The 15447-nt window shown below is 37.8% G+C and overlaps 1 protein-coding gene across 1 annotated transcript; it reads left to right on the top strand.

The window, feature by feature from the left end:
• Positions 1-4322: 4322 nt before the first annotated feature.
• LOC144343605 (galactosylceramide sulfotransferase-like) lies at positions 4323-10868 on the top strand. Its single transcript, XM_085499893.1, has 4 exons — positions 4323-4341; positions 7429-7543; positions 9800-10066; positions 10252-10868. Exons 1-4 carry the CDS (start codon positions 4323-4325, stop codon positions 10688-10690), a joined length of 840 nt encoding a protein of 279 aa, XP_085356019.1. The 3' UTR covers positions 10691-10868.
• The last annotated feature ends 4579 nt before the right edge of the window (positions 10869-15447 follow it).

Here is a 15447-nt window from a genome sequence, read left to right as displayed (position 1 = left end):
GTGTTATTGCTATACTATGTGCACCTTCCCATGACAATTAACAAAATATTTAACAATTTTTGTTAGAGATTAATTGTTTCTCTATACAAGTGTAAAAGTATGCCTGCCGAGCGGGTCCTCAACTTTGTGCTGGCGTACAAGTGATAAAGATATAAATGTGCTTAATTGACCGGTATTTACTATATGGCGGCAGCCATTGCCGTTAAATTATAATTAATTTTTTCAGTACAATGTGATTGTACGTCAGCTTTGTCTTTGATTATATCATAATTGTTAATAGTTGCGGCCTTGGACTTTCGTGATTTTTGATCGGATATAATGATGTCATCGTTAAATGCAACGGTTATACGGTCATGTACCTGCTGTAAACTGAGATTCATATGATCTTCTCGACTCACTTACACCAATTCGTGCTACTCTACCAGACCAAAACAACGGCGGAACGATCAGAGCAAGACATCCAATGATACAGGCCAATATCATACAAATTCTAGCAAAATAGTCGTACCCTGAAACAAAGAACATGGATGGTATTATCAGATAGAACTCGTGACTGTTTTATTAGTTGTGAGAACACTACGCCAATACACGCCAATGTCAGGTAATATTGTGAATATAAATGAATAAGCAGTCAAATATGAACAATTTTACCATAGATTGCCGATATAGCAGTTTGTTAACACAGTGCCGGACAATAATGTAATAACAAAGTTGAATTTCAAACTTTGAAATTATTCTGCATATAGAACACAAGAATGCTCTGTTGGTTAATTTAGGGGTTTGTTCGTTTTACATAGAATGGAAGAAATTGATTCTCACATTCAATCAAGCAGAGCGATGCACATATTCGGCCAATCTGTACCAGCTTTATCGGACAATTGATCGCGATTTCGTTCGAGGGCTATCAAGAATTTGGGAGTCGAGTTATCGATTTGGTTCCATGGGTGTCGAAAAATAGAAAAGTTGTGTGTTGAGTCGACTGCGAAGTTTGTGGAAATTTGAGAGGTTGGCCAGCAGTAATTTAATCCATCATTTAAACTCGTGCAATGGTAATTGTATAACCTTCAAGACCGCCTGAAAGACATCATTGTAGACTCCACGAACTGTTTTTACGCTAAACAATAATAGGAACGAGACTGCACACAGTTCAAATTCAGGCGTTTCGATTCCTATCCCTAACATTACGCCTTCAAGTCGAAGTTTAAGAATCGTCGATACTCACAAGATTCCTCTGCGGAAAAGCATCTTTCTGAAGTACAGAACTGCCACAGTCCCCGGTGCCACAATTCAGTGTCTACCCAGTAAGTCGTCGCCGTACTCACTATGTACAACACATTACCGATGACACATAGAATGTACCCGACAATAGGAATGCACGTAACGTTACCCATAGTGGCGGATCTTAAGAGAATGAAAAACAATGTCCTGTCGTTCTCCGTGCTTCTACTCTAATGACACGACAGGATGCACACTCAGGTGGGTTACTTCATCAATCTCTATAATTAGTTTGGTGTCTGGCAGCCAGTTAGTTACTATCTACTATGGACACATCGCGGTTGCGGTTGGGTTGCTCCTACACTAGACATGTCAATCGCATACAAAATGCAATTGATTTGATCCTCGCTAAAGCAAAACTTGGTGGTAAATTTAGGTAAAAACTGAACAGTTCTAGTTTATAACAGATTATTTGGTTGTTTATATATGTTGTCGCATAATTTTCCAAGTATCTAGTACCGACCCGTGTTGTACAATGGAATGTGTGTACTGGAAATCGCACAGTGTGGATTTGCACGATTACAAGATATATCGTTTATAGAGCGATTGTTATCCAAAGTCGTGACGGCAACCAGTGTTTATAATCAATATTTATCCATGCATGTCAACATACTGGTTGCTATATGTTGTCAGGTGGCACGTGACCTAAAACAGAAACACACACTGCCTAAATAAAAGTGCACTCTGAAGGCATATTGCATGGATAATAATTTACATGTGTATTCTAGCAATAGAACTAGAAACAATCCGGGGTGAGACGTGAACTAATTACCGACAGTGACTCTTCGTTACCTTACAATTATCAAAGAGATTACCTTACCAAAGGTCACAGTATCTAGTACCAACACGTGTTGTACAATGGAGTGCTTGTATTGAAAATCTTACAGTGCGGACATGCACGATAACAAGAATACATTGTTTATCGATTGTTTATCAAAGTCACGACAGCAACTGATAAACGATCCGATCCGTGGTACATCGTGGCCATTTCACAACGTAGTCTCATCCTTCAATTAATTAAATACAAATTTAGTATATTAGTCTTATTTTTGACTCGCTGTTAACATAACTCTGTACTATGGTATTGGTGATATATGAATTGGGTGCCATAGGATGGTACTTGGTGGCCAGCCAACCTAATCAAATATGTATTTTGCATTGTACGAGTGCAAAATAAGTTAATAGGAAATTAGAAAATTAGGATATTAGTACCAGCTGTTTTATACGCATGCGCATTGGCCAATCCTGTCAAATTTCGTCATCTGTTTTGGGGCGTGTCTGGTCGATGTGAAATTGCTTCAGCCATTGGGTAACGGAATTAACTGGTGTATGTGTGAAAACCACTGTAAAGTGGCGGTAAAATGAATTTGCGGGTTTTTGGGCTGCCATTTTCAGAATGATTTGGAGCAGCAATGAAAGGTGACCATTTAATTGATATAAAATATTGTCCAGAATATGATTTTAAATGGTCGAACTTATAGAGAAATCAGTCTCGTATTGGAAAGCATGTTTCCGGGAAGGAGAGGTATCGAGGTGGCGTGGCGTGGTGAGTAGATTTCCTCCCCAGGACGCCGAGTTGGGCGTCGGTACCGAGAGAGAGGCGGTGAACATGGGGTCGAGCGACCAACATAGTAAACCAAACTTAGAACTCGCGATACTTGTGCAGATGACTATGGTCGAACAACCATGAAAAATAAATGGTGGTACTTTGGTGTTGCACATTTAGCACTGAAATAATAAACACAGTTGGACAACCAATCATTCTATTATTGGTCACGATGTACCACAGATCATCTCCACGTCCTTTGTAAACATAGCGAGATGAGCAGCTTCCTTTGTGCACAATCAGCGTCAATTTCGTGAAAGAAACACGACGCACTTGTTAAGCCACCGTCTGGTGGTGCCCTACTATTTCATCAATAACCAAATATACTATTATCCTGTTCCCGAATTGGACATTTGTTTATTTGCAGTAATTTCCAATTCTACGCCAGGCCCTTAGTAATTAATGATTCCACGTATTTATTTGGCCGTTATATTTAATTGTAAGAACGAGTTTACGTCCTGGAATGGTCACGATGTACCATGGATCATAAACAGACCGATGCTTATTCTATAAATGGCAACATGATGAGAGATGGGACGTGACCTAAAATAAAGCGTATGTAACATTTCATTACGGAGGCATTCTCCACGGATACTAATTGTATATATTTAGTTATCCACCCACTAATACCTGCATGAGCCGGCGTGCAGTGTCGTGTGTATTTATGTATTTACGTTCACAATAGAACTCGAAAGAAAACGAATAGCGAGCATTCTTAACCCAGGCACACATGTGACAAAAACATAATCTGCGTTGATGGATGAATACAGAAAAAAACACCGCTTAATCAGCACTCATGTCACCCATTACGAAATAGAAGCGGTTCGTTGCTAAAAAAAACACGTTAGATTTTCAGAACAAAATGTTTAAAATGTAATACAATCAATTGAATGTGTGTACGTACGTTCACAATAGTTTTTTTTTATTTTAACAGGTCACGTTTATTCCAGGAAAATATCAGCATGCGTTACAAATAGTTAAAAAATGTTAGATAATGTGTATAAAAAGTTGCGATTTTCACATATAGTAAACAAGTAAAGCTTAAACAGAGCCGGCTGTTTATATCGTGGATACTAATGCATTGTCAACTACTTTACATAGAGTTTCATTTTTATCCCAAAATGTATCAAAATGAGCTATTTTATTGCACAATTTTGCATATTGGTATTCAGGTAAGACACGTCTCTTGATTCTACCGTGAAAAACATTGAGTATATTACTGTTGCATTCATTCTTAAATTTATCAAAGTGCGTGGTATCGATGACTATTTTAGCTTTGGTAAAGAGATAATTAATTAACTGAAAATCTGACTTTCCTCCTTTCATGTAAGGTGGACCCAACACATACCACGTGAGAGGAAGTTGATCTAGACATGCTATGTTTTGAGCTAATTTAAATAAAGTTCTAAGTAGCTGAGTAAGACGTGGACATTCTAGGAACATGTGCAATAAATCGTCAGGTACGTTTTTACAGAAGGGGCATTCATTTGAACCATTGTCAGTGTAACCTGAAACTTGCATGAATGTGCCCGTGGAAATGGCGCCTTTCAGAAACCACCATTGTAAGTCACCTTCTTTTTTGGGAACTGGAAAATCATAAATACATTTGAAATTGGGCATAATTTCGGTTGGGATACTTAACATGTCTCTCCAGACAGTGTCTATTAGTCTTGTTATAAAAAAATAAGTGATTTGATTACAAGTTCGTATATAGCCTTCTTTTCGAATTTGTATAGACAGACTGAGTGCTCAACAATGGTATCGTCATTGTCAGATTTGATGTGAAGTGTGTACGCATACCTGGAGGTGTCTGGTGGCGGTGGTTCATCAGTTTCGTCGTGACAGTACTCTATAAAAGATTGGTCCGGGAGACTGGATATAATTCCTTTGTGTAGAGAATCAATTTTTTGTTTGAGAATACTGGTTAATCCAGCGTGAGCAAAGTGATCAATAATGAATGGTTGTTCAGTATCAGGATGTGAAATAAGTGGGTTATTATAAATAGGTTCATTTAGGTATTCATGATATTCAGTGGGTATGTTTGTCCGCCTAAATTCGATTCGTTACAGACTGTGAGAATTTCACTGTAAAAAGAAGGAGCGCAGTAGTAACTATCAGGGCTTTCAAAACGTGTAGCAAAGAGTTGTTTACTGTAGTTAAGGTTGTTGAATTGTCTGAGATAGTAGTCTGTGAACTGAAAGCTAGGATGGTCCAGGCCGAAGTAAAGGTATCGCTGTATATATTGTAGACTGAATGATTTGATGCGAGAGTCAATATGAATGAGACCTTGTCCTCCCTCTATCGGTAGTTGATAGAGAACTTTGCGCGCCACCCAGTGTTTGCCTTGCCATACGAAGTCGTTGAATCTTGTTTGAAGTGAGTCAAAAATGTGTTTTGGGGGTGACATACTGATAAAACGGTGCCACAATTTTGAGACGCACAGCTGATTGACGACTAGCACACGGCCCCGGTAGGATAATGCTTTGACAAACTGTCCCCAATGATGAAGCTTGGTGTCAATTTTGTCAGTGATATCAGTCCAGTTGAAAGTTTTTGTATTCCCGACGTATGTACCTAAAATAATTCAATCCTTGATTATTCCATTTTAGACCAAGGGGTTGGTCTGGTCCATAGTCCTTCAGATTTGTTCATATTGATTTTTGCGTTTGAGGCATTTTGATAGATATGGAGCCAGTGAAGTAGTTTTTTGAAATCATTATTTTTTGTGATAAAGAAGTCAACGTCATCAGCGTAGGCAGATAAGTTACAGTTTCTTTTACTAGGGCCAGGTAATCTGAGTCCATTAATACCACTTTTCGAGCGGATTTTGTTTAAAAGTGGTTCAATGCATATGGTATATAGTTGTCCGGAGAGGGAGCATCCTTGTCGTATGCCGCGTTCAAATTTGATGGGGGAGGTGAGTGACTGGTTGACATTAATTATACATTCTGAAGCAGTGTAAATAGTGGTGATATACTTTATGAATGTATCTCCAAAGCCAAAGGCGTGTAACGCGTTAAATAGGTACTGGTGGTGGATGCGATCGAACGCTTTTTCTTGATCCAGTGTGACTACATAGCATATGAATTAACCCGATTAACACCTTTTGGAATATAGATATAGCCGATTATTACCTTAAACAATAGGCGTTGCGCGTGAATGAGAATTAAAGACGGAGCTGGACTATTGACTATTCCCGTCGCCTGTCGTTAATTGAAACTGGATAATTGTTCATAATGTCATGAATGAGAGATAAATTCAATCCACGCCATGTACATTCATGTAATATACGAAGATCGTCGGCATGATATTTCCGCCAGATGTCAACAAGGTTTTACCGTTGAATTAACATATGTATAAATGCTGCAGAACTGGCGTACCACTGTGGTGATATCTTGATCTGGTTGCAGGCGAAAGAGCGGCGACACTTATTGTGCCCCCCATATTAATCCTTTGGGCTGTAGATATGACGTAAGAGACTATTTCATGGGCAAAAACAAGTCACGTGACTCTTGCTCGCAACGAGATCTTGGCGTCCATTTACATACATAAATAATTTCGTCCATTTCAATTCCAAAGATATGTATAACAATCAATGAAAATCAGTGTATTTTAACCAACCGAATAGTGTTCTACGCATGTGACAATCCCTCTTATAATTCCGAAATGTATTTTCATTGTGCAATTCACATTTCCTAGAAGTACGAGTTTAAAACAAAAGACAATTTAAAAGAAACGGACTTCAAACAAAAAAAGTCATTGCGTTCTTAGTGATTTCAATTCTATCACCATACTGAGACATATACAACAAAAATACGTAATTTTCACGAACTACCATAATTGGTGCAGGCAAATGGAATCAATCGTCACGGATAATATAAGCTACAATAGTCACATTGACGTATAACAGTTGGGACCTGTGAATGAATTGCAGTGATGAAAAATGTCTAAGTACTAGTAGTTGGCCAGATGTACATAAACCGACGAACAATTATATAACATCAGATTTTAAATCACATATGTTACCATAATTAAGTCTAGTTTTCAAAAGAAAAACTAGTTCTCATTGTAATGTATTAAAACTATAATACAGTACGTTAAGTGTGTCCAACATTGGAATCCCTGATAATTCATTTGCAGCTGTTACTATACCCCATTGGCATAAATGTGCACAGCTTTCATTATGTTATAGACTTCTAGTACGGGTTTATTATAGTAGATTTGAAATGTTGTCACATAGTTAAGTTTTCTTTCATATGTCAGTAGTTAAGCGGTAAAGTACAGTTTTTTTCATTAACTCTTTCCTCGTGGTTGTGAGTCAATAAATCCTTACATTCAGCATCGGTGAAGTATTGTATTCAATATGACACCAGTCTTTAAAATCACGTTTGTCACTATATTTCTGAAAAAAATGTATACCGTTGTAACGTGTCAAAGCTTTAACTCACGTCAGATCAGTGCAATATTTTATCAATCAATGGACCAATTTCCCAGCATTCTAACACATTGTGCTTCTTCTCAAAGTAATACTCACTAATTCGTTACAGGTATGCAGACATTTAAGCACTGTGAGACAGTTCTATTGATCTGGGCAACAGTTGCCATTGTGTGTATGTACATAAAGCTCAACTCGTTGCAAGCTACACATACGGAACCTGAAATGTGAGTAATATTTGCGCCATGAATAGCCTAAAAACTGTTATTTAGTAATGTAATAATTTCATTTTTGGGGTTAGGATCTACCGCCGTGTTGTGTGCGTTCTAGATTTAAATTGCACTGGTAAAACGCACTGCCTTAGATTTCACACAACTATAAAACCGACTATAAACCCGGCTTTTCTAATGGTCAGTAGAATGTCGACAGTTCTCGGGTCGAATGTAATTGTGTTTCCGAAACATTCAAACACCAAAGGCGTTTGGTGGGAAATGCGAAATGTTACACGCGAGAGGCTAACGGCACTCCACCATACTGTATTTTCACATATAAATAGGGCAAAAACGGTAAAAAAATACAATGTTTTTAGTTTCGATCCTTTGCATTTACGTCGATTTACGAAACATACGGCAGGCCCGGTGAATGACAGGGATGAACGCATGCATCAAATACTACTAGTATGTCGCGATGAACGCGCACGTTTCTCTCGGGAAGTGTTCTAGCACAATTCGCAATATATTACCATTTTTACGCAATAGTTATTCGTATTATTACGTGTACCAGGTTCCCCAGTTTGGATCAGTTTATAACACACTCGCAATTACTACAAACAGTGCTCACAGTCGTAAAATCTCGATTTATTTAGATATTTACGCTCGTTCAGGTTTGAGCTGGATCACACGTCTTCTAGTCCAAGAAATATGACCTTGTTTCAGCAAATCAGATTGCTAGGCTTATACTAACCATGTTATAACAGTCAATCATAGTATTGCACCTTGTCTATTTCACACAAAAGGACCCAACTGACGTTTGCACTTGTACTTGTTTATTAACACCTAATTGTTGTTAATACAGTAGGTTGAATTTGTTTAATATTGTGAATATTTTAAAACTTGTTCAAATAAAAATAGTCCAGATAGTAAATACTGTGAATACAGTGAACAGTGCGCATACAAAGGGAGATATAAATAGTTGTAACAAAAATATACGTAGCGTCGCCAGCTGTTATTATGGTGATTGTTTATTGTAGAATCTTCGGTTTGTTATGTCATCGGGGTTTTTGACGTGTTTCAAGACAGCCGTTTTGGCGGATATTTCCGTTTTTGATAATGGTCTATGGCCGTTGTGGTCTTTTGTTAAAACAGCCCTTGTTAATTTCTCTTCGATATTGCAGTGACGTTTGTGCGCCACCAGCGAGCAATGAATTTCTGATTGTTTATATATTACTAGTAATTATAAATCATTGTGAAAACTGTTTTCGCTGGTTTAGTTGACGCAGTTCCTTCGAGATTATGTGTCTTACTGTCACTGTGTTCAGTTGATTTCTCACTTTCCGTGAGACGGTTTATTGGTGAAACTTGCCTCGTTCAGAAATAAAGTCTTGTAAATTATAGAGAATTATTTTGCCTTTAATTTTATGAATCTTTTGAAAACTGACTCTGGGTAACACGGTGTTGTATTTAAAAACTGCAACGTGTCGAGATATGTGTGTGTTTTTTAGTAGAGTGGCAATACGTCTATATTTAGTATTGTGTGTTTTGTTCATTTTATTTATGAAAGCTGTTAGTTTCATGTTGAAACCGGTGTAGATCATAAACATGTCGTTTTTAAAATGTAACCACGTATGTATGGCTCCGCGATGTGTTTCCAAATTACTATTTTTTTAGTACATGGAATGTGATGTCGACAGTCTTTGAGAATATTTGTGACTCCATGCTACTACTATTGTTTGTAGTATTCTTTGTTGAACTAAAATGTATTGCGTTTGAGTATAATTGTAAGATGTTGTTTGACATAGGCAGGTTAAAACAAATTTCAACCATCTACGTCAAATTAGCAATTGTGCATACATTGGTTTTGGCGTTGATTCAAGCGTGGTGAATACACTGCAACCACGTCGTGGTATTTTAATAATCTCATTTTTTTGTAAAAATCCGCGGTGTCGTTTACGTCATTTATTTGGTGCCGGACTATCCTGACCAGGAAGTAGTCATCAAATCAAGGATTTTCTCAAACATCTACAAGCAAATACAACTTTCCACAGCTCTAAATGGACCAATTGTTTCTATTTTAGCAGATAATTTGATTTTAGACTTGTCAATATTCCTTCTATATTTCTTTAGTATGTTTTTCAAACAAGTGTATTCGTCTCATTCAGTTATTTGTTTTATTAGATGCTGTATACTTGATTACATGTTATTAATAATTCCACATCTCTACTCTATTTAAATACTTTATAATATATATCTTATTTCCGCCAACAGGTTGATGAGACACGATATATCGAATGAGTCCAGGGTGAAGTGTACTCCCTACAATGACTTTGTGTTCGTTAAAACTTCTAAAACAGGAGGCAGCACAGTTGGTGCCTTGCTTTACAGATATGGTATTAAGCATAATCTGACAGCTGCACTTCCAGACCCACTGACATGTATGATGTTACATATCACTCAGCATAAAGTACACGTTACAGAATATCCATGTAGCAAAACCTTTGCAGGATACAATTATATTGCGCATCACATGCACAAGTACAAGCACAAATTGCTGAAAGGTTTAATACCAAACGCTAAAATTGGAACTATTATTCGTTTACCATTTAGACAGTTGGAATCACGGTTTTATTTCGAGCACTTTGACAAAAAGTTTGCACTGCAACCAACCAACCCCTGGAAACGTTTCTAACCAACAGTGCATATCATCAATTTCTCGATAGTGTTGTCTACTCCGGGGTTCAACGCTGGTTTAGTATGACTTCTGATCACGGGTTGAAGGAGTTAGATAATGAATTTGATTTAGTCATGATAACAGAGTATATGGATGAATCTCTCGTGTTATTGAAAAAGATGATGTGTTGGACATTTGATGACGTCATATACCATTCAAACAAAGTATCCACAAGAGAACGGCAACCTATGACAAGGCCAATGGAAAAAGTGCTTTCCGAAATATTAGTCGAAGATGTCACTGTATATAAACACTTTAACATGACACTGTGGCGTAAGATAGATGATTATGACGGCGACTTTGACAACGATTTACGTTTACTTCGTGCTCGGCGGGCAGAGATTAATGGCATGTGTGAGCGCGAAAACAATGCACAAGAACATGTTTGTAAATTTCTCAGCTATGACGTTTATCATTATAAAAAATAGCTGAAAAAACACAATTTGAAAGATTATGTGGCAAACAATTGACAGGTATATTTTGATTATACTGTGACCATTGTGTTACTGTGATCACTGTTACTACCCACGGTATCACGTTGATATTGTGTATTCAAATGCAATAAAAACAATATAAAATGTGGAATATGTTCTGTAAAAAGTACAATATACAGATTAATGTGCTGTGTTATTTATGCTACCTGGTGCCGAAGTACGAATACATTCATCAGTTGATGATAATCTAAGACTTGAACTTTGCATACATTTCTGGTACTTATTAAAATGCGAATACGGCTGGACATTGCCCGACTCGACGCCAGCACCCCCTCCAATACTGCTAACCTCTAGACAATATCGTCTACTGCCCAATGAAGGAAACATCGATGATGTTGATTGGGTCTCAGTGACACACATTAATACTTACAGAACTATAAAGCTCACTAATCTGACATTTGGCTTTCTGTGTTGGTAGGCGAAGTTCATTAAATATTGAGAACTCACAATGTAAAACTTGGACCCCTGTCATGCTGTCATTCACGGCTTTAATATTCGGAGTTACAAAAAAAATAGTTTACGCATATTTGTTTTTCCGACCAGTAGTGCTAAAAAAAACCAGTAGAATAACTGCCGACTTTCAATGTTTGCCGATGGTCTTTTCCAATGGATGCATTTCTGAGAAAAGAAACAAAAGCAAACAAACAAAAACATCAGATCTCTAATAATAAGCTTAGTTTACTGTTTCTGTATTTTCTTACGACTTGCATGAGTATTATATTCCAATAAATCAGTGTCGTTCGTATTAAAAATAACATGACCGCTAGAACAGCTGAATCATGTTAACTAGTCACGAAAAATATTCACGTCTGCCATTACAATTATGGCCTTCTATGCCTGGGAAAAAAGATGAATGTTCTTACACATGCATGGAATGCATGGCGCGGCAAATAGCGAAGGCGAGTTAGCCTGGCGTTATGTCTTATAATAATAACGAAATGTTTGAATAAATGCTATTAAGTGATCGAATGCAAGATTATAATGATCAAATGTCCGAATGAAATGTACAAATAAAAACAGTGAACTAGTAACAGAAGTAGGCATGTTTGTTATTCACGTCTGCAATTTGAATTAAGACCCCCTATACGCGGGGGAAATATAAAACAATTAAATACTCTACGCTGATATGGAAGTAGCAATGTATTAACACACCAAATGGCTATCTAATGCACACTCGCCTGGCGTTGTTTCAAAGCCCATGTAAACTGTATAGATGAATTATATTGCACCTGATATATCCATGTATCATAGTATGACATGTATTCCATTACATATCGTGCACTTAGCTCGTTCAGTAGAGTGGCCACTTATTCTGATAATCGTTGAGTGTTGCTGTTGAAATGTTTTCAAATAAGGTTGTAAAGCGTTTACTGTATTTTTAGCAAAGTAAATACTCAACAATGTGTTGTTGAAAGCTCGCCGTTTGTAACATTCAAAATAACATTTGATCAGAAGGGCGCCAAACAGTGGCCAACAGCGTTTTTCGACTGCCAGACTGCCGTTACCAGATGATTTATAAGTCTTTACTAGACTTTACTAGATAGTAACCCCCGTTACTGGCACGCCGACCACCCAGGAAAAACCAGGAATAAAAACCCTTGGGGACAAAAAATACCTGGAAACCTGTACCCTTTCGCACTGTCGAACGTGCCCCACGGGAAGGTGTCGGGTGTCGCCCTGTATTATACAACATGCATTAACAAACTTACAAAACAACCAGTTGAAAACTGCACTGTAGCGAGACTGGCCTAGACTGACATTCAACCTTCTGTCCTCCACCTAAATACCCCTTGTCACATGACCCCACATGCCATACCCGTCTGTTTGCCATCACGAACAGACAATAGTTAACCGCTATACTGCGAAACGCGGTTAACAATATGTCTTTACTAGACTCGTCACATCCGACAATGTACAACACACACTTACATAAGGTAAGATTCATGCCAGGTGCGGCCACCACGTAGATAAAAAAGAACGGGCCCGTACACCTACAAAGTTTGCGAAATTGACAACTGACTAGTCAGCGAATCAACAGCAACGCCATCTTGGCGGTATATGACCGGCCCTGGCCCTAAACCTGCGTTAGATGCGGCAGTTGCACCTCCTGTCCGCAAAGAATGAATGCCAAACTCTAAAGCATCATCGCCACACACTTCACGAAGACGCTTGACCTAAAGAGATATTCAGATGATGTGAATATGACGGATGCAGTGTCGACACATCTCCATGACATTTTTACAGGGCACGCAACTCAATCGAGTCTAGAAATAACGACTGCATTACCCTGTTTGTACAGTCTGATTAAAATCTGATGTACGGGCTTTAATTATTTTGGCCATAAACTTATTTTAATTTTATTTTTTATTATATTTGTTATTAATGCCTTTTTATTTTATTATTTTACTGTGATTTTGATTTTGTGATTTTTTTTAATTCCGCCCTACCTACATCTGATCCGACGCCTATGCAAGTCCCGTTCAAATCTCGCGCAAGTAACAGCCAATCACAGCCCCCCTTTTATACAAGCTGTCAGTTGCTTACTTTTCAGTGTATACTAGCCCTGAGTACAGTCCTGTAGGTTGGCCTCCTTCCGCTGATCATTCGGCCCCCACAGTCCTGAGAAGTCGTATAGAGCAGGGATTCGACACTATTGTGAAGGAATGTATTGGGCGATTTAAGAGGCATTCAGCTTTGCAGTTAAAAAATAAGCAGGTCGTCACGTCTAACTATTCTGTATGCCTTAACTGGAAGTGAAATTACATAAGATTTTCTACTCTAGTCGATCAAATTGACATTTTCCAACGTCAACCGAAAGTATACACCGCCATCTTGTTCTTGACGTATTTATAAACAAAACGTTGTTTCGTTGCGTAAAACTAGTTTTTGCCAACGTTCCAGTGCTGTAGGTTCGTTTTCCGGCCGCAAAAAGGGTATTTGTGATCGCTGGATTTGATTGATAGATGTTTTAGCTGGTTACAATCATGTAAACTGCAGAACGGTCCTCCGCCATAAATTTGTAGGCGGGTGTCGAATCCCCGGTCTATGCGACTTCTCAGGACTGTGGGGGCCGAATGATCAGCGGAAGGGGGCCAACCTACAGGACTGTACTCAGGGCTAAGTGTATACGGGCAAGCTTTCTGTACATTATATTTTGCCCACTTGAATAAACCATTAATAGAAAATTGCTAGTACATTTTTATTTACAGAAGAAATTTTACAATTGTTGTCACTACATTGAATATTTGTTTCACTTCCAACAAATGTGTACACTTCCAGATACATCTTCGCCAGCCAAGGTTCGTTCATTCAGTCAGTCATCGCTTCAATTTTACATCAAACACTGAGCATAATTATCTAGAATGGAAGCAAAAAAATGAGTAAATCGTAATGATTAGAACACTGTTAACAGCTATAGTAAACAATGCAAACTGATTTTAAATTCTATAACGGTCACCGGCCCACGGAATCGACGCAGAAAATTGGAGCAAAAAATATTTCTTGATCAATTGCGATGTGTTCCAAATAAAAAATATTTTATTCCAGTCCAAATCAGCTCAATTACTTTAATAAAGAGTTATTGTATAATGTACAAAATGTTGATACAATTTGATGAATATTTACAGCTACGGCTTCAATACCGTAGACGATTTTGGCCTGATCGTCAACAAAACATCACCTGTCTCCAGGGCAAACGACTGGAAAAGGACACCAGTGTTCTGTCGAACCGGTGGAAACAAAATCGTCACTCCCAGAATAACTACGCAAAATAACGATCTAAACTCGAAGCATTCGAGCCACAATATTAACATAAAAATGACTTTCGTTGCATTTGACAATGATAAACTTACCGAAAAGCCGTGTTATTCTCGGTCGCTAATTATAACGTCGGTATAATCCGCCATTTTATTTGAGTGTGTTTGCCACCTGACTCTGCCCGGTGACGTCATCATGTGCGCTATAGAAGGAGGTCTGTGATTCGTTGACTAAAATCGCCGATAGTGGGTCTCGTTGAAATCTCGTTACATAGGCATCGGATCAGATGTATGTGGGGCGGAATTAAAAAAAACACGAAATCAAAATCAAAGTAAAATGATAATAAAATAAAAAGGCATTAATAACAAAAGTAATAACAAATAAAATTAAAATAAGTTTATAGCCAAAATAATTAAAGCCCGTACACTTCATCAGATTGCCTGTTTGTACTGCTCAGTTTTAACTGAGAAATAAAAAAAAACATGTGGTTTTCGTAAATAACATAGCAAATTAAAAACTCTTGAAATTAACAAAACTGTACATAATGAGTATTCCATACAAAGCGACTTCACAACATTTCTACAGATACAGAGTCTTTTCTAGATTCAACAAAAATTATGCTGGGATAGACTATCAACAAAAAAGATGGATGGTTGGATAACCGTAACCCGCTGTAACATGCGACCAGGTAATTGTATAAACATGACTCTAAGCAAACATTCAAACAAATAAGGAAAAAACAAATACAAAAGTGACCCTTCCTTGCCGATAATTGTGTTTCCATTCTTGATATACGCAAAGTTCTTGATTGTTACAGTAGTATTTTCGCTGCGCGATTCAACAAAGTAATACTTCCTCAGCCTAACAGAACGTCTTCCAGGCTCAGGCTCAGACCTGAAACAAAAAACACTGTTAATAACTCTTACATAATGGCT

The sequence above is a fragment of the Saccoglossus kowalevskii genome, chromosome 6 (assembly GCF_978046115.1).
Source record: "Saccoglossus kowalevskii chromosome 6, keSacKowa6.1, whole genome shotgun sequence".
NCBI classification, from domain to species: domain Eukaryota; kingdom Metazoa; phylum Hemichordata; class Enteropneusta; family Harrimaniidae; genus Saccoglossus; species Saccoglossus kowalevskii.
Note: the sequence above shows the minus strand (reverse complement) of the source record. Positions and strands in the feature narration are given on the sequence as shown.

Bases quoted from the DNA above. Each gene is read 5' to 3' on its own strand.
- LOC144343605 (XM_085499893.1), top strand. The intron at 7,544-9,799 runs GTGAGTAATATT...TTCCGCCAACAG, and splicing joins ACACATACGGAACCTGAAAT to GTTGATGAGACACGATATAT. The intron at 10,067-10,251 runs GTACAAGCACAA...ATTTCTCGATAG, and splicing joins ATTGCGCATCACATGCACAA to TGTTGTCTACTCCGGGGTTC.